Source organism: Melospiza georgiana, chromosome 20 (assembly GCF_028018845.1).
Source record: "Melospiza georgiana isolate bMelGeo1 chromosome 20, bMelGeo1.pri, whole genome shotgun sequence".
In the NCBI taxonomy this organism is placed as follows: Eukaryota; Metazoa; Chordata; class Aves; order Passeriformes; family Passerellidae; genus Melospiza; species Melospiza georgiana.
Window position 1 is genome coordinate 10,558,296 of NC_080449.1, and position 22,001 is coordinate 10,580,296.

Here is a 22,001-nt window from a genome sequence, read left to right on the forward strand (position 1 = left end):
CTAGCAGATAACTCCAAATATTGTCCAGGATAATTACACCAGAGCAGCCAAGCCTGCTGTTTGGGGTGGAATGCTGCTCTGGAAACCCTCCCCAGCCCCCAGTGACAGTGGGGACAGGGTCCAGTGCTCCCAGAGCATCTCCAATCATCCTCTGCTGCCATCTCATCAGGGGAGCTCTGGCAGCCTCGTGCTCCTTTATTACAGCAAAGCTCTGACAGAGGCAAGGGGGAGGGGGAGAACAAGAACAGCAGCAGGAAAAGAAAGAAGGAAAAAAAAAAAAAGCATCCTCCAGTAGGACAAGCATCTCATTTAAGGCTTTAATTAGTCTTCAAACACATAATGGGTTCTGGCACTATAAATCCACTTGACCTCTATTATTGTCAGCACTCGCCTGATAAATGGTGGCATTTGTTTTCCCAGTTGCTACTGGGCTAGAACAATACTTTTCTCCAAATAGAGAAAGCAAATAATATCAGTTATTTACAATGGCTGGGCCATAAAATGCTGGTGCCAAGCTGCTGTGTGCCCATCCATGGAAGGGCCATCTGCTCACCATGCTCCTGCAGGCAGGGAAGGACCAGGGAATCCCAATCCCAGCAGCTCTGGCTGCTCCTGTGGCTGAGGACACAGAACCACAGGGACAGGATTGATCCTTGGGAGGGTCATCCCTCCCTTTGCTGGGAGGCACTGATTGATGAGCTCTACCCAGAGCACAACAAATCTCAGCCTCCCAACAGGCCCTGAGCACAACAAAGCCCTGCTCCAGAACAAGAATCCTGCAGTTTTCTCCTCTGTGGCAAAACTGCTCCCTTACAAAAGCTGCACACAGTATTGTGGCAGTACAGAGAAATTCCCTTTGCATCGAGATGCTTGTCTGGCTGATCTGGGAGAAGATGCTCTGTGTTTGTGTCACCCCAGTTCTGCATCTGCACAATCCAGTCTGACAGCTGAGCAATGGGCTGAAAAGAACAGCAATAACAGAAATAAGAGCAGTGCTGCACAGCCACACAGCACCCGGAGCCCTGGGGCATCTCCTGGCTGCACTCAGGGTGAGCAGCTGGCACAGAGCTCCTTGGATGGGGACAGGGAACGAGGAGATGCTCTGGATCACTGGCCAAGAGCCCTCACATTCAGACAGAAGAGCTAAAACCTGGAAAAAGAATCCTCCTTGCAGGTGGAAATGGCACAAGGGAGTTTCTTTCTTATTTGCTATTTATTTCCCCCAGTAGGAGCAAACTGAAGGTAGGAAAGCTGCAGTCAAGGAATACAAGGAATATTTGCAGCCTTACAACTCTTGAGTAACTGCTGTGGTGTTGGGCACATCTTTGATTCCAGTTTTCCCCCAAATGTGCAACAGGCATCAGCTTTTCTCTAACCAAGGGTGATTTGCAAATAAAACATTGGCAATTTGGGTCAAAGGATGAAATATTTAGGAGGAATATTTGCAGAAAACACTTGAGAAAGTCAAGCCTGGAGGCTGTGGAAGGCTGGGCCGTGTCAGGCAGTCTCCTGTAACCAAACCCCCAGGCCATCCCTGCTGCAGACAGGAACCCTTGTGGGGACAGAGGGATGCTCTGGGAGATCAGCTGAGCTGGGTGGAGCAGCTGGAGCAGGCTCAGAGCCCCAGGGCTCACCCAGCAGAGGTGAGATGGGCTTGGCAGCAGCACCTGGCTCCTTCTGAGGGCAGGATTTCCCCTCCAGGATGCAGCAGAGCCTCATGACCTCCCACCAGCCATTATCAGCTGGTGTTGAGCAAGCAGAGATCAAAAGCAGGGTTCAGCTAAAAGTGACACACAATAATTAACAGGGGCAACATCTCCAGCAGCCAGACAAGCCCAAGGACATGATTCTGTCCTCCAGACTGACTCAAGGAGGGCAGGGAAGGAGCAGCCACGTGTCAGCTCAGCAGCCATCAAACACCCACAGGAAAATCCTGTAAAATAGAGGGGGATAGACCTGATCCTTCCCCCTGTGATCAGCCAGCAGAACACACTGCCCACGCTGGACTGGGCTCTGAGCTCTGCCAGGGCTTCTGCTAAGCCAAGGTTGGCTGTCCCAGGGCTTGTCCCTGCCAGGGAATGGTCCTGAGGTCACCCCAGGGATGACAGGGGCTCTGCTGAGCTCTGGCCTTGCCCTGCTCAGAGCAATGCTGAGGCACATCCATGCATACCATCCATTTCTGTGGCCATCCACACAGAAAGTTTTAAAAGAGAAAAAGAAATTCTAGCTGGGCAAGAAAGAGAAATTCCTTCTTGTCTGTTCTGTGCTGCGTAAAAGGCCCAGCAAGCAGAGGAATCCTGTTCCTCAGGGCAGTGCTGTGCTCATGGCCAGAGCAGCACCACAGCCAGGGCATTTCCTACCCAGCAGCTTCCAGGGAAAACTGTCTGGGAAGGAACCAGACAGCTCAGCAGGGCTGGGAGTGCAGCTGGGGCTGGGAACTGCAGCCAAAGGGAACTTCAGCCCTCCCAGAACCAAGGATTTCCAACAAGTTCTCCCTCCCCACAACAAGAGATTTAATCTGGATTGGATGCATGGCTTTGCCACAAGCCACGTTGTGCCTTCTCTGCCACAGGCTTCGAGAACTGGCCTGCTCCTCACCCTCTTTTCCAGCACTTGTCATCTCCCCTGGCATCAAGATAAAACAAATTTCAGTAGCACAACATCATCTTCTCCAGTCCTGGAGCATTTCCTCTGCTGTGAGCCAAGAACTCCTGCTGTATTTGACACCAGTGCTGGGAGGGAGGCTGATGCACACAGCAGGATCAGAGAGGAACCTTAAATACTCAGAAAGAGCATTTCAAAACTTCCTACAGCCAATACTGGGGCAGTCTGAAGTGAGTGCTAAATTACTGAGTTTAAAATCCAAATGACTCAGAGGTTCATCCCCCCACCAGTGCTGCTGGAATGACTTCACAGCTGTAACAGCAGAGGATTTAGAAAAAAACTCATTACAAAGAGGAGGCAACCTTGAGAAACCTGAATCTTCACTGCAGAACCCCTGTGGAAGCAGCTCTCCTGAAGGGCCACACTGACAGGTCTTTTGGGCACCCCAAAAGTGTTCAGAAACACTCCTGTTTCCAGATACTGTAGGAGGGGAAGGATGGAAGATTGGATGGATGGATGGATGGATGGATGGATGGATGGATGGATGGATGGATGGATGGATGGATGGATGGATGGATGGATGGATGGAATTTTCTCCCTGAGAGCCCCTGCTGGAGCACAGCAAAGCCACCAGCCCACCAACCCTCCCTTCCCTTGGCCAAAATCCACTCTGCTCCTGCAGCATTTCATGCATCCATCACCCCTGCCTCAGCAGGTACAATTACCCAGCACAGCCTCAGGGCTTTGCTTTTCACCATGAAGAAAAGGCTGAGCTGCAGCCCAGCAGCTCCTGGGAAACATCAAATCCAGCTGAGGAGATTTAACATTGAGCACTTTGAATTGCTGCCCTTGCTCAGAGTGGCTGCAGGGGACTGGGCAGGTTCTGTGCTGGGGATGTGACCCCAACCCTGCCCCAGGGAAGGGAAATGCTTCCCAGACAGTGAAATCACAGCCTGAGGGAGCAGGGCTGGCCCACTGTCAGCAAGATGCTGCTCTCACACTGCCACAGCCCCCAGCTGACAGCTTTCTGCAGGAGCATTGAGCAAACGACAGGGGAGGAACAGCCCTGAGGCTGGGCAGCATCACCTCCTCCCTGCCTGCATCAGCACAGGGATGGTCAATGCTGCCTGCTTTATCAGCCCTAAACACTTTCTAGGTACTTCAAAGATATTTAAAGTGAGCAAACAAACAAAAACAAACAGGCTGGGAAACATAAAAGCAGATTTTTTAATCTATTTCAGTCTGATTGATCCAGGGGTTCAAAGATTCCTGTGAAGAGATGAGCTCCAAACTGCACTGAGGATGCAGAGCCCCACAATCAAACCCCACAGAGCTGAGCAGTGCTCAGGAGTGACTAGGGTGCTGTGCCCACTGCAGAACACACAGGGATGAGCAATCCCAGCATGGAGCTCTGGAGCACCAGACATGCAGGGCAGCCTCATCCCTGCCCCTTCTCAGGAGAGAGGGGACTCAAGCTCATTCTCATAGCCAAACTGAATAGATTTACCTGTAAATAATCCCTTATTTCCCCCAGGAAAGGGCAGCTCAGTGCTCCCAGTCCATGCTGGGCACAGGCAGCTCCTCACAGAGCAGATCTGCAGCTTCAACTCTTCTGCAAAAGGGCACCAGTGCAATCTGTCTGTCTGCACCCCAGTGCTGGTTCTCACCCTGGTTGCCTTCACCCCTAAAAACAACCCCATGGAGCCACAGAAAGTCCTTCATCCTCTCCAAAGGCAAAGCCTACCAGCGCTCAACTCCCAGCCTGCAGTGTGTGAAAGAGAAGGAGATTTATTCAGGGCCACATTTTTGGTTGTTTGGAGAAGCAAACCCAGCCCCTGTTTATTTACTTGGTGCTCCAGCTCCTCTCCAGCCTCCCTCAGTTTGTTGCTTTAAGCTCCCTGTGTTTGCCTTTCCCAACAAGGTCGCTGCTTTCACAAGACTCCTGCAGCCCTGCCCCACTTCCCCAGCCTCCAGCTTTGTCTTCTGACATCCAAATACTCTCAGAATATTAATTAAAATCATCAAGAGCTCAGCAAGGGGAGCCAGAACAGCAGAGAGAAACATCAGGCAGTTCTTCCACCCCCAGAGCCCAGGGAAGGGCAGTGACCAAGGAGGAGCCTGTGAAGGATGCCACAGTGAAAACCTAGCCCAGCCTTTGCTAGGAAGCTTTACTGTACCTGCCTGATGGAACTGATGTGTTTAATCACATTTGCCTCATCAGAGGGGTTTATCATCCTTAGGAATGTGCAGCCATTTTGTAACCTTAAGCAGGAAAAAGAATCTGAATGGAATAAAAAAGTGAAAAGTTCTCCTCACCATGAGATTTGTCAACATCAAAAGGCACTGCTGGTTCAGGAGCCAGCTCCAACCTCAACTCCCTCACCTGCTTCCTATTACAGAAACAGATGTTCCTCTGGCTGGAAACTGCTGCTATTAATAATATAAATAATTATGCTCTTCTAATCATTTAATAGGTGCACAGGAGGGCACCAAAGTTTCTAGCAGCCATAAAATACACCTCCCTCCCCTCAAGGGCTCAGAGACACATTGGTGGCCTCTCATCCTCCAGTGAAGTTTGGGATAAGAGAGCTGAAAAGGATAAAAGCTAAGGAGAAATCAAGGAGCCAGGTTCCTCTCTGCAGGCTGTGCCTCCTGTGACAGGGACCCTTCCACACCTGCAGAGCACTGAGAGCTCAGCCAGGGGTGCCTCACACTCCCTCCCTGCAGCCCAACACCACAGAGCTGATTTTACCTCCCCAGCACATTCCCAGGAGCTGGAGAGGGGGGAATCAGCTCTCCAGACCCTTCTGTCCCTGCACTGCTAATCCCACTTGTTTGCTGTGTTCCTCCTCCCCAGAACACTTTGTCCTTCTCTCCACAAACAGCCCCAGCCTTGGGAATGTGAGCGGGAGCACCGCGGATTAACGGGGTCACTGCAACCTCCAGAGCTCTGCCTGCAGCTGCTCAGCCCTTCCCATCCTCCAGGGCCCCCACAGACCCCACTGCTGCCTCCAGATGTTAACACAGCACAGCTGGATCTGCAGAGGGCACTGAGCAACCCATGGACCACATGCACTCAAGCACCAACACTGAGATTTATTTCCTCTCCTCCTTTCACAACAGAGTAACCGACCAGAAGTGCTGCAGACAACTTTTATGAAAAATCCTTTCCTTAAGATTTTTCCTCTTGAGAAGTTGAGAGGCCTCAGGAACAAAATGTAAACAATGGTTATCTGCTGCTGTGGAATGCAACAGGTGCATCTGGGATTGGTCTCATGGAGTTGTCTCTAATTAATGGCCAATCACAGCTGGCTCAGACTCTCTGAAACACAAACCTTTGTTATCATTCTTTCCTATTCTATTCTTAGCCAGCCTTCTGATGAAACCTTTTCTTCTATTCTTTTAGTATAGTTTTAATGTAATATGTATAATAAAATAATAAATCAAGCCTTCTGAAACACGGAGTCAGATCCTCGTCTCTTTCCCAACCCAAGAACCCCTGTGAGCACGGTCACACAGAAGGAATCCCCTGAGGAGATCCAGGCACGAGCTCTGCAGGAGTTACAAGAGGAGCTGAGGGGCACAGGGAGCTGGGGGAGCCCCCACAGCATTTGAGCTCAGCTCCAGTGGGGCACAGCAGGACACTCTGGCTCCCTCCCCACAGCTCCCCTTGCCAGGAGCAGCTGCAGCAGTGAGGCAGCAGGTTATCAATGTGAGATCAATACAGACACACACAGCCAGCCTCTCCCTCCCCTCCAGGGCACAGTGCCTCAGCCCAGCATCATCCCCTCCACATCAGTGCTGCCCACAGGGCGCTGTGCCCGTGCCACAAGGTCACATTTAATCAGTGACACCTCCTGGGGTGCAGGGAGTGCGTTAATAACTCTGCCCCAGCACGGAGCTGCCAGCTGGCAGTGCCAGGCACCCATCCGTGGGCAGTCCAGGACAGTCCTGGCAGCTCTGTGGGGACCTGTCTGTGCCACCCTGCCCCCTGGCAGCACAGGCAGTGACCCAGAGCCCAGGAAATCCACTCTGGCTGCTGTGACCAAGTGTGGTCACATCATCTTTTCCACATTCAGCACTGCTGGTGTTCCTGTCACCCAGTGCTTGCTGATGGTCCCAGCCTGCCTCCAGCCCCTGCCCTGGGCTTGTTACTGGGTGCTAATCAGAACAAGAGCAGCCAAAAATCCCTGCCAGTCACTCCTGAAAGCCTCAGGTATCAGTCAAATCAGAGAAAAGAACCAGAGCTTTAAAAGACACAAAAGCTGGTTTGCTGCATGGCACGTGGAATTTCATTCCCAATGCAGATTAATTCCATTAACTCCTTCTGTGCCCTTTTTTGGGGACCATTTCCTGCTTTTGCAGCATGTGTAAAGCACAGAGCAAACATCCTTTGTGGTGAAGGCACTCACAACTTATTCTGCTCCAGCATTTCCATTTCCTGCCCACTTGCAAATGGGGCAAGGAATGGTCCCTCCCCACACCACCAAATTCCTGACTTCCCAAAGCCACCAAAACACCAGGAACTCACCTTGTGCCTCGTAGCCAGGGTAGGGATGAGCTGCAGCCAGGTGTTCCTCACCAGGGGCCAGGCCCAGGGCTGTCCTGAGCTGGGCCATGTTCAGCTGCGCCGTCATCTCCCCACTCCTGTCCCCGATCTGCAGCAGGAAAACCAACAGGGACTGGTTAAAGGCCAGGGCTGCTCCAAACACACAGCCCCCAGCTCAGGGTTTGCCAGGGACACCCCAAAATCCAACACAGAGACACCTGAGAGAGCACACAGCTCTGTTCCCCCGGGGTAATTTGGGAGAGGGTCTGTGCTCGCCGTGCTGCAGCTCAAACAGCTCAGAGCAAGGACTGAGAGGGCTCAGCTTGCCCAGTGCCACAGGACTGAGCCTAAATGGGCTCATCTGGGCTGTCCTGCGGGCACACAGAGCTGGGCACAGAGCCCTGGAGCTCCCAGCCCCGCTCCTCAAGGATTTCCATAGTTACTGAGCACAGACACCATCAGCCACGTGGGCACACCAGGGCCCTGGGAGCCCTTCTCTCCTGGCTCACAGCCATACAACTTCGAGTTGTTCCTAGTGATCCACCCACACAATGCTCCAAAAATTCCTTCACAAGTCCACATTCTCCCCAATTCCCACCTCTTGCTGGCCTGAGGCCAAGGAAGCTGATGTTACATGTTTGGACAGAGATGTTAAAATGAGGAGTTGTGGGACACAGCACTGGATCCTCTCAAAGTTTAAGCCAAGCAGGGAATGGCTGTGCTGCACACCACAGAGGTCACCCACAAACAGCCTCTGATCTTCAGAGGAAGACCTTGGCTGTTCCCCTGGAGAGGCCAGCTCCTGTGAAATGCCTCCTTTGTGTCCCCTGCCATGGTCTGCAGCATGGAACAAACCCATAAATCCCCACATTATTTATGACAAAGCCCCAAGCTCCAGTAAAGGGAGGCAGATCAAAGGGCTTATCACCAGGTATAAATCCCCCTGCCAATTACAGGAGATTTGCTGTTGACATCATCTCCAGAGAAATGACTATGTCCATGTTAGGTCTTACAGTCCTTGATGCTCATTTATTAAGTGCTTGCCTGACTTCCACTCAGTTCAGATCATCTCCAAAGCCCCATTAACAACCAGGAACAGACAGGCAGGACAATGACCCCGGGCAGGAGCTGCCACACACACACAGCAGAGCCCTGGTTGCTGCCCCCAGCCTCCCAGAGCTGCACTCTGAGATGACAAAAGTACTCCAGAGCAGTGGCAGCTGCCAGGGTTTTTAGGTAAATATCCTTTATTCCAGTGGGATTTTGTGAGTAACCTCTGATCAACCTGCAGCAGTTTCCATGTGGTTACCCTGAGCTGGTTTCATTTGGATTCAAATGCCACCATTAGGTTTTTGTTGGGAAGAAGGTTGATGGGAAGGGAGTTATGAACATCAGCCTGAAAAGACTGAATTCCACAAGGTTTCTCCTGGCCAAAATCCTGGTGCTCGTCAAATGGACAGTCTCTCATAATTCATGATGGGGGAATTTCATCAGCCACCTGCCACGAGGAACCCACAGCTGGCACAGCTGGAGCCACAGCCCGCACCCTGCAGTGACAACACTGGGACCCCCACCCTGCTGGGTCTCCCCTCCACCCCCAAAGCCCCAGGACCACCAGGGCTGATCCTCCCAGGGCCCCCCCAGCTATCTGAGGACTCAGCCCCAGCCTCAGCAGAGCTGGCAAAGTCCTAAAATGTGCAGGGCCAAAGAACAGTATTTCTGTGTGCCTGATAAGTATAATTAAATCTGTAATTAGGCTGCTGTGTCAGCCCTACTCAGAGATTTAGCCAACCTAAGAGACAGGCAGGAGAACACCCAGCACACTTACAGATGGTGATTTCAATTAGTGCTTCAAGAGGGCAATTTCTTCATCTGGGGAAGACTAAAGAGGCCACAGCCGATTTCCTCAACACACTGAAAAGAGCAAACAGTGGAATTCTGGCTTTCTGCACTTCTGAGGCACCAGGAAAGCTGCAGAGAGCTGGGCAAGGTGAAACCAGAGCAGCTGCACACGCAGAGGGGTGGCAGTGGCACAGGGCTGGCTGCAGGCTGTGTGAACCAGGGACAGCACCCACACTGTGTGCACCAGGGACAGCACCCAGAGTGCAGCTCCAGCTCAGCTGGAACCTCCCTGGGCTCAGCAAAGTGGGATTTTACACCCTGGACACTGCACAACACCTTGGCCAGCCAGGGGAGGAGCCCCCAGGTCCTGTCTCACCCAGAACTTTGGTTAAGGGCAAAGCACAGCTCACTTGGTTGCTGTAATCAAGGGCAAGGCTGGGAGCCTCCCATCAAAAAGTGTTTTCCAGCCAAGCTCTGCAGTTCCTAAGAACTAAACCAGCACAGAAAGAAGGGCTTTCCAGAGCAGGGAGAGCATCAATTTAACTTATTGGCATAGAACAGCCTTGCTCTCACCATTTGTCACAGGCTCCCTCTGGTTTGCACCAGCCTCTCTTACCTCTTGGGAGATCTCAAGGTGTTTCCTTGCAAAGTGCAAAGCCTGCTCGTGGCTCCCCAGGGACACGTAGGCATTTCCCAGGCTCCAGCAGGCTCTTCCTTCTCCCACCCTGCAGGACAGCAAACTGTCAAAGCACAGAAATGCTGGGCAAAGCCTGCAGGGCTTCTTGGAGAGCCCTGACAGCCAGGCTCCCTGCTCGGCTTCCACCTCTACAGAGGTTCTACACTGAAAATGAAGCGAGCTGGGCATCTTCAACTCTGCTTACACGGGGGATGGACAACAGGGGAGGCAGGACAGCACCCACAGGGACAAACTGCCAGCACTGCAGCAAGGGGAGCATGCTTTGGCTTCACTGGTGAGCCCCAGCCTGAGAGGAGAAGCCAAAGCTCCTGCCCAGCTCCCACCTCACACAAGCAGGGCTCCTCTCAGAGCTGCACAGAGAGAATGTGTCCTAGGGTGATGTTGTGATGCTTGTATCCCCATCTGTGTGTTCTGTTTATGCTGGATATCATGTAGGGTGAAAGTTTTGATTTGGTTTTGCTCTCAGCCACTCCCCCACAGCTGGCAGGACACACAGACAGGACAGTGCATGGCGCTGCTTTTGCTTTTTGCTTTGCTCTCGCTTCTGCTTTGCTTCTGCTCATTAGTTAGTTTAGCTAAACAGTCCAAATTCCTTCCTGGACTGTTTCTCCTTTTGTTTTTTTGGAACCACTCAAACCTGCTCCAGACTGAGACCTGGGAACACCGAGTGTTTGCACCTTGTGGCTGCAGCAGCTGCCCCAGCACTGGAGGGACTGAGAACAGAGCGACCACCCCCAAGAGACTTTCTGGATTTGTCATCTTTGTCAGAGTGGTGTCATCTGGTACTGTTCATTTTGTGTGCTGGGGGTGCTGTGCCTGTTCAATAAACAGGTTCTGTGTGCTGGGGGTGCTGTGCCTGTTCAATAAACAGGTTCTGTGTGCTGGGGGTGCTGTGCCTGTTCAATAAACAGGTTCTTTCCACTTCTCTACCAGGAATCCTTCCCGAACCAGTTGTGGGATGGGGCCATGTGGGTTTGCTTTCTGGAGGGGACCCCTTTGGAGATTCTCTCCCAAATTTGCCCTAAACCAGGACAGAACGCAACACCCAGCTCTGGTTCAGCAGCAGCCCAGAGCTGAGCCAGCAGGGAGAGAACACTGCAGGCAGCTGAGCCCCAGCACTGCATCACCAGGGTGAGCTCACAGCATCCAACTGCACCCAGCAGAGCACAGGCACTGCTGGATTCCAGGAGCCAGGGCAATGTGGAGCTGCCCTGGGCAGCCCAGACCCCCAGCCTGGCTGTTTGCAGCTGTTTGCAGGAGCAGGCAGAGCCTCCTGAGCTCTGCAAACGAGCAGATGTGGGGGGAGAAAGGATAAAAAAAGCACCTGGGGGCGCAGGGGGAGGTTCAGCATGACTGCAACTCCCTTTTCAGAGGTTTGGGCGGGTTGATCAGCATTTCACCGTTTTTCTTGTCACCCTGCTCAATACCTTCTGCTCACAGGGTGTGTTCCCAGAAACGCAGGAGCCCACAGGCCTGCACCCCCACAGCATGATTCACCCCTGGTGGGATTGTGCCTGCCCCGAGCAGAGCCTGCCCGGCTGCTGGCACAGCTCTCCCATCCTGAGGTCCCTGCTCCATCTAGTGGAGGACACCCGGGCTCCCAGGGAATTCAGCACCACGCTGCAAAGGCACTGCAGCTGCACGAGGGCTCAGGAGCAGAAGATCCAGGAAAAAGGGACCAACCTCTCAAAAAAAATTTAAATTTAAGAAAAATTAAAAGGCAAGCCTCCTAAATAACGAGGGGCAAGACCAAGACACACCATCTGCAGCCTCTCTATGCAACATCGTCTGTACATGGAGGTTTCCAGCACCAGCCCAGAGCAACGTGGCAAAGTGGCACACTTGTGTGCCCTAAAAACACAGCTTTTAAGGGAAATATAACTTTTGGGAGCTCTCTAGAGGCCCTCCTGGGACAACACAGCAGCAGCACTGGCAAGGCACTGAGCACGATGCACCTCTCATTAGAAATCTCACTCAGCCCACACAGACACTGCACTGGGGGCACAATCTGAGGTTTGAGTGACACGAGAAAGGTGAATCGGGTCAAGTTTTTGACAGATGATTGGACTAACAACTGGCTGCCCAGAGATTTCTAATGCCTCCCAAGCACACACATCACTGGTGCTTAACCCCAGCACGGAGAGCAGAAGTCAGAGAGGGGTCAGGGCTCTCCACCCTCACCTGGGGCTCTCCCTTACCTGTCCCCCAGCTCCTGTGCTATCACCAGGTGCCTCAGGTGGTACTCAATGGCTTTCTCATAGTCCTGAAGCAGCGTGCATGTGTTCCCCAGGCTGTAGCAAGCCTGAGCTTCCACTGCTTGATCCTTGAGCTGTCTGGAGAGCTGGAGCGTTTTCCTGCAGGGAACAGTGGGAACCAAGAACCCTGGTCAGTGCCAGGCCACAGGGAGGTCACCCCTTGGAGCAGCACCCTGCATCACCACCACAGCAGCCCTGTGCCACCCTGTTCTTCTAAATGCTTCCAAGCCTTCTGATGTTTACATTCTTGTAGTGAACTTTCTCACACATTTTATGTAAATAGTTACTTGCTTTACATTCCTTTCTAGAGGAGAAACTTCATAGACTGTTGGTTTCTCCAGTGCCATTGGAGAGGTGGCACTTTCACCCTCCAATCCCCTGTCACTTTTGAAAATGTGTTAGAGTCAGAAATGAAACTGCCCTTCTTTTACCTTGAAAGTCACAGTGTGCATGTAATTTTATTTCATGTCCTAGAGTGACAGCCCTGCTACCTCAGGTCCCTTGTCACAGCTCCTGGAGGTGAGGGGTGGCTGTGACAGCTCAGGATTTAAGGGAACAGCCCATGGAGCTGAGGGGCAGCTCAGGATTTAGGGGAGCAGCCCTTAGGGCTGAGGGGTGGTTGTGGCAGCTCAGGATTTGCAGGAACAGCCCCTGGGGCTGAGGGGTGGCTGTGGCAGCCCAGGATGCCCAGGAAGGAGCAGCCCTTGGCACTCACCTGTAGTAGTCAGCAGAGATGTCAAACCTGCCCAGGAAGATGTGGGCATTGCCCAGGTTGCTGTAGGCACGGCGCTCTGCAGCCTTGTCCCCAAACTCCTTGGCGATGGCCAGGCGCTGCAGAGACACAGCACACCCAGCCCTGTCAGCACTGAGCCCTCTGGAACAGCAGCTGATCTTGTGTGATGTTTGTGAGGTCCCCAGGAGGAATTGAGAATCTGACTCCTCAGAGTCCGACACAGCTGATGGTGGTTGGTCATTAAATTAAAACAATCCACATGAAACCAAGCATGCACCTGTTGGTAAACAATCTCCAGACCACATTCCAAAGCAGCCAAACACAGGAGAAGCCAATCAGATAAATATTATTTACATTTTTCACTGAGGCTTCTCAACTTCCCAGGAGAAAAAAAAATCCTGGTGAAGGATTTTTCAGGAAATGTGACAGTGACAATCTGCCCTGGGGATCAGCTCCCAGGGCTGCAAAGCTCCCACCCAGCCAGTGCTGAACGTGCCTGGCAGGGTGGCTGCAGCAGGAAAGGCTCTTGGAAAAGGGGGAGTGAGGCTGCACCCCAGTGTCACAGTTATATATTCAGAAAAAATCTTTCTGCCCATGATTTTGCTTCTGTGAAGCTGAGAAATTTCAGAGAAAAAGGAAAACAAATTCTTGTTTCATTTTCTTCTCTTCTGTTTCGCTCATGTGGAATGTGTTTGGAGATTGTTTCATTGGTTTTTGGTGTGTTTTCACTCATTGGTCAGTTACAGCCAAGCTGTGTCAAGGCCATGGAAAGAGTCACAAGTTTTCATTATTATCTCTTTAACCTTCTGTAAATATCTTTTCTGGTTTTTTTAGTGTAGTTTTGTATAGTACTTTTAATGCAATATAGTATCATAAAATACTAAATCAGCCTTTTAAGAAGGAGTCAAATTCATCATTCCTTCCTGCCACGAGGCACCCAGCAAATACAAAACCCCAGTGCTGTGGCCCCAGCATTTAAAAACCAGAGGAGAAGTCAATCTCCATCTTCCCTGCATGGAAACTGATACACACTCTGCAACAGAAGCTAAATTGCATTTGAATTGGGGCAGGGACTTTGTCACCTCACCTCCCTGTAAAGCTTTGCAGAAAGTTATTATGTTCTACAAGCAGCATTTATTCTTGATCAACAGCTCTTTCAGCAGCTTAATTAAATTCATGGCTTGCATTTATTAAAATCTAGACTGAGACAAATTAAGAGCAGAAAAAAAAAAAACCTCCTTGCTAGACCCAGCTGCAATTTGCCCTTGGATCCCTCCTTTGGTTTCCAAGCCAACAGCACCCTTCCCTCAAGCTGCTCAGATGGGCTGATGGGACTGGAGTAAGATTTGCTCAGAGTGAGGTGGTACAACAGGGCAGAGTTTGCTCAGAGTGGGGTGGTACAACAGGGCAGAGTTTGCTCAGAGTGAGGTGGTACAACAGGGCAGAGTTTGCTCAGAGTGAGGTGCTACAACAGGGCAGAGTTTGCTCAGAGTGAGGTGCTACAACAGGGCAGAGTTTGCTCAGAGTGAGTTGGTACAACAGGGCAGACCCTGGGGTCCCACAGGAGGAGGAGAACAGCTGGGGGAAACATCTCCCTGTGCTTGCTGGGCTGGGGTGAGAAGCAAAGCTGCTGCCAGGAAGGAGCAGAGGTGTCTCCTACCTCCTTGTGGAAGGCAATGGCCTCAGTGAAGTTGCCCAGCAGGTACTGGGTGTTGCCAAGGTTGCCATAAGCACGGCCCTGTGCAGCTCTGTCCCCCAGCTCCTTCACCAGGGACAGGTTCCTCCTGAAAGAAAGCAGGCAGAGCATCCATGAGGCACAGAGCCCTGCACAGAGAGGAAGGAGAGGCAGCCCTGGAGAAGGCATTTCCCCCCCCAAGCACAGGTGACAGGCTGGTGACCTGTGCTGGACAAGCCAAGCCAGGGGTGCAGGTCCTGCTGCTCTGTCCCCTCTGTGCAGGATCACAGATTTCCCTGTCCTGCTGCAGGGAGAGAGGCCAGATCCACAGTGCCATTCTCTTGGCATTTCTCCATCTTGTTTTCACCCTTTACACAGCACACAGAGAATGGTGGAGCACTCACCACTGGCACAAACTCACCCCCTGGCTATGCTACATGCACCACTCCTTGGAGAAAGTGCCTATGAACAGCTCACCACCCTATCACATCCTCAGATATCAGGGAAAGGATGAAAGATCACTCTCTGCACTTAAAAAGCCTATTTAAAAACTGCATGGCAAAAGCAGAACTCTGAAGCACAAGAAGAACACAAGCCCCAGATTCTGGTGCTGACCTCTCTGTGTGGCTCATGACTGATCTCTGCAATGATTTGGGAAAAGCAAGGCTGTGACAAGTGAGACAAAGAGCAGATCCTTGAGCAGAACCGGGACTCCAAGGTGCCTCCTCCCTGGGGTGAGGGGGATGCAGACACACAGGGCTCCATCCTCACAGAGGCCAGCAGAGAGCAGCAGGGGCCTCAGGAGCTGGGAGCTCAGCTTCCCACCCCAGCCCTGGCCAGCAGCACTGCTGCACTTCCTTGCATGGTCACAATTCAACCCACAGAGGCAATGCCAGCATGAATTTCAGCTCAAATCTTATAAAAGACCTCTCCTCACCTTCCTTGACATTAATTTGCCAACACAGCTTGGCATCTCAGGGAAATATTCCTAATCTATTACAACCTGCAAATTCTCAGCCAGTGGCCCTGTTCCCTGCAGGATAAGGGGCTGGCCAAGCTTGGATACTCACTCATAATATTCTGAAGCTTTCTGTAGTGTGTCCTTGACTTCCTGAGGCAGGTAGCCCGGGTCCTGGGCTGTGTTCCAGGATAAATGCTTTCCCTTTGCATGGTAAACATTCCCTATATTATAGAGAGCTCTGGCCTCACCTACCTACAGGGAGGAAGAACAGCAAAGTGTCACACTTCACATCCCAGCATGGCCCTCTCCTCTGCTGGGCAGAGATGGCCAGAACCAGGAGTCTACATTGTCCTTCCCATCTTTCAGAACCATGAGCCCACATTGTCCTTCCCCATCTCTGAGAACCATGAGCATCTTTCAGATCCACAAGCCCACACTGTCCTTCTCCAATTTTCAAAGCCATGAGCCAACATTGTCCTTACCCATCTCTCAGAACCATGAGCATCTTTCAGAACCACAAGTCCACATTTTCCTTTCCCAATTTTCAGAACCATGAGCCCACATTGTCCTTCCCATCTTTCAGATCCACAATCCCACATTTTCCTTTCCCATTTTTCAGATCCACAATCCCACATTTTCCTTTCCCATTTTTCAGATCCACAATCCCACATTTTCCTTTCCCATTTTTCAGATCCACAATCCCACATTTTCCTTTCCCATTTTTCAGATCCACAATCCCACATTTTCCTTTCCCATTTTTCAGAACCACAAGCCCACATTGTCCTTTCCCATTTTTCAGATCCACAATCCCACATTTTCCTTTCCCATTTTTCAGAACCACAAGCCCACATTGTCCTTTCCCATTTTTCAGATCCACAATCCCACATTTTCCTTTCCCATTTTTCAGAACCACAAGCCCACATTGTCCTTTCCCATTTTTCAGATCCACAATCCCACATTTTCCTTTCCCATTTTTCAGAACCACAAGCCCACATTGTCCTTTCCCATTTTTCAGATCCACAATCCCACATTGTCCTCCCCCATCTTTCAGAACCACAAGCCCACCTTTTCCTTTCCCATTTTTCAGATCCACAATCCCACATTTTCCTTTCCCATTTTTCAGATCCACAATCCCACACTGTCCATCCCCAATTTTCAGAACCACGACCCCACATTGTCCTTCCCCATGTTCACGCTCACAGCAGCAGATGTGTGATGGCAGCCAGCAGGGAGAGCTTCCCCCTGCAGCTCCTCCCAAGCCCACCTTGAGCAGATCACATTTACTGACCTGCAGACAGGTAATTTTTAAAGGCAGGAGAGGTTTCCTGCTGGAAGCATTACCTTGTCCCCCTGCTCCCGAGAAATGTCCAGGTGTCTCTGGCAGCAAACCACAGCTTCATCAAACTGCCCCAGGATTTTCAGGGTGTTCCCAAGGTTGCCACTTGCCTTGGCCTCTCCAATTCGGTCCCCAATGGTTCTACAAGATGAAGATGTTAAATAGCTCAGAGATTTTAATTCATAAAATAAAAAATACCTGCTGGAGGCAGATTTAACTGCAGCTTAGCATAGACACCTGGCTGGAGAGCTACCCACAGGCTCCCACAATTCTGAAGGCAGATCCTTGTTCCCAGTTTGCTGTTTCAGAGCTGCTCTAATGACTGCAGGGAGTGCTGGGGACAGAAGTGGACCCTGCTCCTGCTCCAGGCACCCTCCCCACACCCACATCCCTTTCTCCACCTCCCTGCTCTGAAGGCAGCTGTCCCATCCCTGGTGAGTCCCAGGTTCTCCACAGGACAATCCCAGTCAGTCTGGAATGTGCATTTCTGGGTTTACACCCCACATTACCTGCCCTCCCTCAGGGCTGTGCCTGATGAGGATGAAGCAGAGCTGACACACTCACCTGGCCAGGGTGAGGTCGTGCTTGTGGTACAGCAGGGCCTTGGAATACTCCTTCAGGTAGAAATAGGCATTGCCCAGCTGGCTGTAGATGGCACTGAGAGTCTTCAGGTCCTCTGTCCCCACCTGCACTGCTGCTTCAAAGAAGGCTGCCCCAGCTTTGAAGTCCCCAGCCTTGCACAAGCGCTCTCCTTCCAGGGCCAGCTCCAGGCAGGATGCCTCCATCCTGCCAAAAACAAGGGAATTGTTTCTGGAGGAGTGTGGCTGCAGTGCTCTGCAGTGCTTACAGAGTTTGTTCATTGCACACCTTTAATTTAACCCTTGGAGCATCCAGACTCCACCTTCCAGTGGACGTGTCCCAGCAGGGGTTGGGATGAGAGGGTCTTTAAGGTCCTTTCCAACCCAAACCATTCTAAGATTCTCTGATTTACAGACCACACCTGCCAGCAGCCAAAGCAGGAATCTGGACAAAAAGCTCAGGGCTCCTGGCTCCAGGACATGGAACCATCTCAGCACTGACACCTGCTCTCCTCCAGGTGCTGCAGAATTATACACCCAGGAATTTATACCTGGCCCATTTTCCCTGGGGTAACACGGAGGTAACACGGAGGGAAGCCAAATGGTAACAGGTTTTTCCTGGATACCAGAGAAAAGCCTGGACTGTGCAGATTTTCTTGGCTGAGCAGCTCCCAGCTCAGTGTCTGCTTTCCATTAACTCTGCTGCTGTCAGGTTTTCCACAGGCACTCAGCACATTTCCCTGCAGGGCAGAAAAGGCACGCTGTCCTCCCTTCATTTTCTGACACCTCTGGCACTGGCACACTCCATGCTGTCAGAGAGAGCTCTGTGAGCAGTGACACTGCTCCAGAGAGAGAAAACATCCCCTCGGAGTGCCCCACACTAAGCCACAGCTGTCCCTGTTAGACCATGCCTGTGCCAAGCTTTCACTGGAAATGTCCTGCCTGCTGCAAAGCCAGCCCCTTCCCAAGGGGGATGGACACAGCATGTTCCTGCTCCTCCATCCTGATGCTTCTCTTTGCTCTCCTTCTGCTCAATTTATCCTGCAAAGTCAAAACTATCTAGGCCAAAGGTGGACATCTGCTGAGAAAAACACAGAGCTCCCTTGTCCAGAGGCAGAACAGCAAGGCTCTGTCAGAAGACAATAATGCCCACAGGTGGTTTTAGAAGATAATAAATGTCAGAAGATAATGAATGCCCACAGGTGGTTTCCAGTCTGTTCTGAGCACTTGGAGGAGTTTGTGGTGCCCAGCCCAAGAGCACAGCTTGCCCAGCTGACTCCTGAAGCAGTTTCCTGCTGAGGCATGGGAGATGCTCCCCAGAGCCACCCAGGAGCCCAGCCCAGCAATGAGGGGCTCTGCAGAGCAAGGACAGCCCACCCTGCACGCAGCAGCTCCAGGGCAACAAACAAAGGCAGCCCCTCCAGGAGCAGCCTGAAATGCAAACCCACTTCCCTGGCAATCTCTTACTCATCTCCCTGCTCCCTGCACCTCCAAACACACAACACTGGCATCCTCCAACCAGGACAACCACAAGGACTGGCCAAACAAAAGAAAAATAGCACAAGACTTGGTTTGAAACTCTCCCTCCAAACACACCTGTGGCCTCTTCTGGCTCGCTGCTCATCTGTCCCCAAAGCCACAAAGGGAGAAAGGGTTGTGAAGCAGCTCCTGTGAGCTCCCACCTCCAACTCCCACACAAACATTTCATTCCAAAGCAATTCCCACATTTCAGTGGCTATTTTATTTACACAAGAAAGCTGCTTGTGCTGCCAGCACAGCATTTGTCCTTGCCTCAGCTTCTGTTCAATAGCAGGAATAAAAATATTAGGATTAAAAACATTTAACTTGTCTCTGCTGATCCTCTTGCTAGACCACACAAATATTAGTAAGAATGAGTTTCTGCCTGCAGATCCCACCAAAATTTCATCAGCCCCAAGGTACATCCATGGTTTGCAGATCCTACATCATCTCCAGGTATTGACAAGTCCCTGCTGATACACCCCAAACAAAAGGAGCTTTGGGACTGAAGGCAGACAAGAAACAGCTTGTGCTCAAACCAGCAGGATTAACTTCAGGCAGCTTAGTGGGGATGAGGCTGGAGAGGACCTGAAATGCAGCAATGAGCCACTACCACTGGAGTTAATGCTGGATTCCAGTTAGAAGGTGGCAGAGACAGAACCAAACTAATTTGAACTTGAATTTCAACCCAAACTGAGCTTGAATTTCAACCCAAACACAACTCCTTCCAATATCCAGGCTGTCTGTGAGAAATGGAGTTCACCAGCTGTAAACAGTCCAAACAAGAGGGGTGGACACCAATTTCCCAAATCCACGGCATTGCTGTACAGCTTGTGTGGAATTTCTGGGGTGATTTTAAGAGCTTGAACTGAAGGTTCCCATTCCCACAGCAACAAAACCCAGGTATACATTGCAGGGTGGGAGCAAAGTGAATTTTGTGCCCACTGTGGGACACTGTCACACCCCGTGGGTGCTGTCCTGGTGTTCCCATAGTAACTGTCCAGGCACAAGGCAGTGACACGACCTTCCAGTGCACACAGCCCTTAATTAAAATCTGTTTGTCCTTGAACAGGCTGCTCTGCAGAGTATCTGACTTATCTAATTAACATCACTGCTCAGCCTGGGACCTGAGCAAACAAGGGGAAGGCACAGGAGGCTTTTCCCTGCCTCCTGCTCTGCCAAACCTTCGCTGCCTTGGACAACAAACAGGGATTGCAATTGTTAACAGGAACACAACCCACCTGTAAAACCCACCTGCCCTCCAGAGCTGCTTTTGGGAAGCATCTTTGCTGCAGCTCAATCACTTCAGCCTCAAAAGCACGCAGGAAAACAATGCCAAGGGCAGAGGAACCAACTACAGGTCAAGGAACAAACTCGAGCACACTAAAATTCCACTTTAAAAAGCTTCCAAAGCCCACACAGCTCAGCCAGCCATAAAACAGAGCTGAAAGGACAACCCTGAACCAGGCAGTGAAGGGCAAACAGTCAGTGACAGCAAGGTGCAAGCCCTGCCCTACCTCTGCTGCTCTCTGTGCATTTTCTGCACACCCACAGCTCCAAAGGCACTGGCAGGAGGAAACAGTGGGGCTGAGCCACACATAAATGCAGTGTTTGGCCATTAATGCCCTCAGAATTCTGCCAGGGGGATGAGAGGGTGGCACAATGCTGGTCCCATCAGCCCAGGAAGGGATGGCACTGCTCACACTCATTCCCTCCATCCCCTGTGCAGCGACAGGAGGAAACCTCTGCCCAATCCAGCCTGGGCAGGGCCTCCCTCCCTCCTCCTTAAGTCTTTCTTTAGAGGATAACTGATGTGAAGGCAGAAAGAGCTGAGGAAAACGGGAGGAGCAGCCTTGAACAGGAATGCCCAGGGTCACCCATCACTGTCAGGCAGCAGCTAATGAGGAGCTGGAGCACAGATTGCCTTTTGCCTGCTGCAAGCTTGTTCAAAGGGCTCCCCTGCAAAAATGTGCCTCTGGAAAAGGTAAAATAGAAAGATTCTCACATATCAAATGTTTCCAGCAATTTGGAGAAGGCAGAGGCAGTCCCAGGAGTGCTGGGGAAGCCAAGGACACTGTGAGCAATAAAGGGAACAGCACAAGGTGCCACCAGCGCCATTCTCAGTGATCACCACGGCTGCTGGCAAACACCATAATTAGGATATTGTAATTGGGTGATCATAGAGGTCCCCAGAGTGGGAACACCACACAGCCAGACCTCCCAACAGCCTGCTCAGGGCTGCCCTGCTCACAGCAACCCGTCACTGCTGACAACAACTCCATCAGGGCACACAGAAAATGATCATGGCACCAGACACAGCCTGGGGTCACCCGTCTGCTGCCTTAAACATTGCAAATATCACAGGGCAGGAGAAACCCTGCCTGCCTGCAAGGTGAAACTGCCTTTCAAAAAAGGACAGAAGGGAAAAGGAAAGGTATTTATAGATATTTGATTCATGTTAGTGGGGGCGACTGCAGAGCTCATTCCCAATCAGACCTCATGTAGTTCAGAACTCCAGGCTTTTAGACAGAAGGTAAGGCAGAAAAAAACCCATCAAAACCATCAAGAGTAGTAAAAAAAAAAAAAAATCCCCCTTAGTATTTCTATTGATTTGAGTTAGTGAAGCAACAGATTTTAGCATCTTACTTGCAATCTGATTAGGTTTTGTACAAAAATAAATCTAATTCCAGAGCGCTGCTGACGGGCAATTAAACATTTCTTCTGAACCAAAAAAGGATCACATTTACCAGGTGCTCAGTGTAAATGCATATTCACTGCCTTAACAAACTAAATATGCATTGAAATAATGACTTTCTTTAAGGGTGTGCTGCCAGTCAATCAAGCTGGGAATTATTCCCCTTCAGCAATTTCCTCTGGCAGCCCTGCACGGCTCCCATGGCTGAGAGGGAGCTGATGGCTCTGAACCACCAGGGCCAGGTGGCCTCAGAGCCTTGGGATGTGTCCCCTCCACTCATGGGGAGTGCTTTGAATATTTTCCTTTGCTTCCCTACCTGAGGAAAGCTGTTCCAGACCCTCCTGAGGCACAGGCTGGGTTATTCACATGAATTTTAACCCATTCAGCCTCAGGCACTGCTCTTCTCTGCCTGGAGCATTCTCCCAAGGGTTTGGGGCACCTTTCCCTGTTTATTGTGCCCCAGGCAGGGTCCAGCACATCCATACCTGCCTCTCTCTCTCACCTGCTCCCAGTGAGCTCCAATCTTTAAGAAAATCCCATTCCTTGCTCCTACATCCA

General features: G+C 51.2%; 1 protein-coding gene across 2 annotated transcripts in view; it reads right to left on the reverse strand.

The window, feature by feature from the left end:
- GPSM1 (G protein signaling modulator 1) overlaps nt 1-22,001 on the reverse strand; it is a 65,895-nt gene that overhangs the window by 28,315 nt on the left and 15,579 nt on the right. For both annotated transcript variants that reach the window (XM_058038414.1, XM_058038413.1), the window contains exons 2-9: nt 17,217-17,438; nt 16,658-16,793; nt 15,426-15,568; nt 14,341-14,464; nt 12,663-12,778; nt 11,891-12,046; nt 9,612-9,720; nt 7,136-7,262 (exon numbers count right to left, since the gene is read on the reverse strand). In XM_058038414.1, the coding sequence (XP_057894397.1) occupies nt 7,136-7,262; nt 9,612-9,720; nt 11,891-12,046; nt 12,663-12,778; nt 14,341-14,464; nt 15,426-15,568; nt 16,658-16,793; nt 17,217-17,438 (1,133 nt within the window). The remainder of the gene's footprint in view (nt 1-7,135; nt 7,263-9,611; nt 9,721-11,890; nt 12,047-12,662; nt 12,779-14,340; nt 14,465-15,425; nt 15,569-16,657; nt 16,794-17,216; nt 17,439-22,001) is intronic.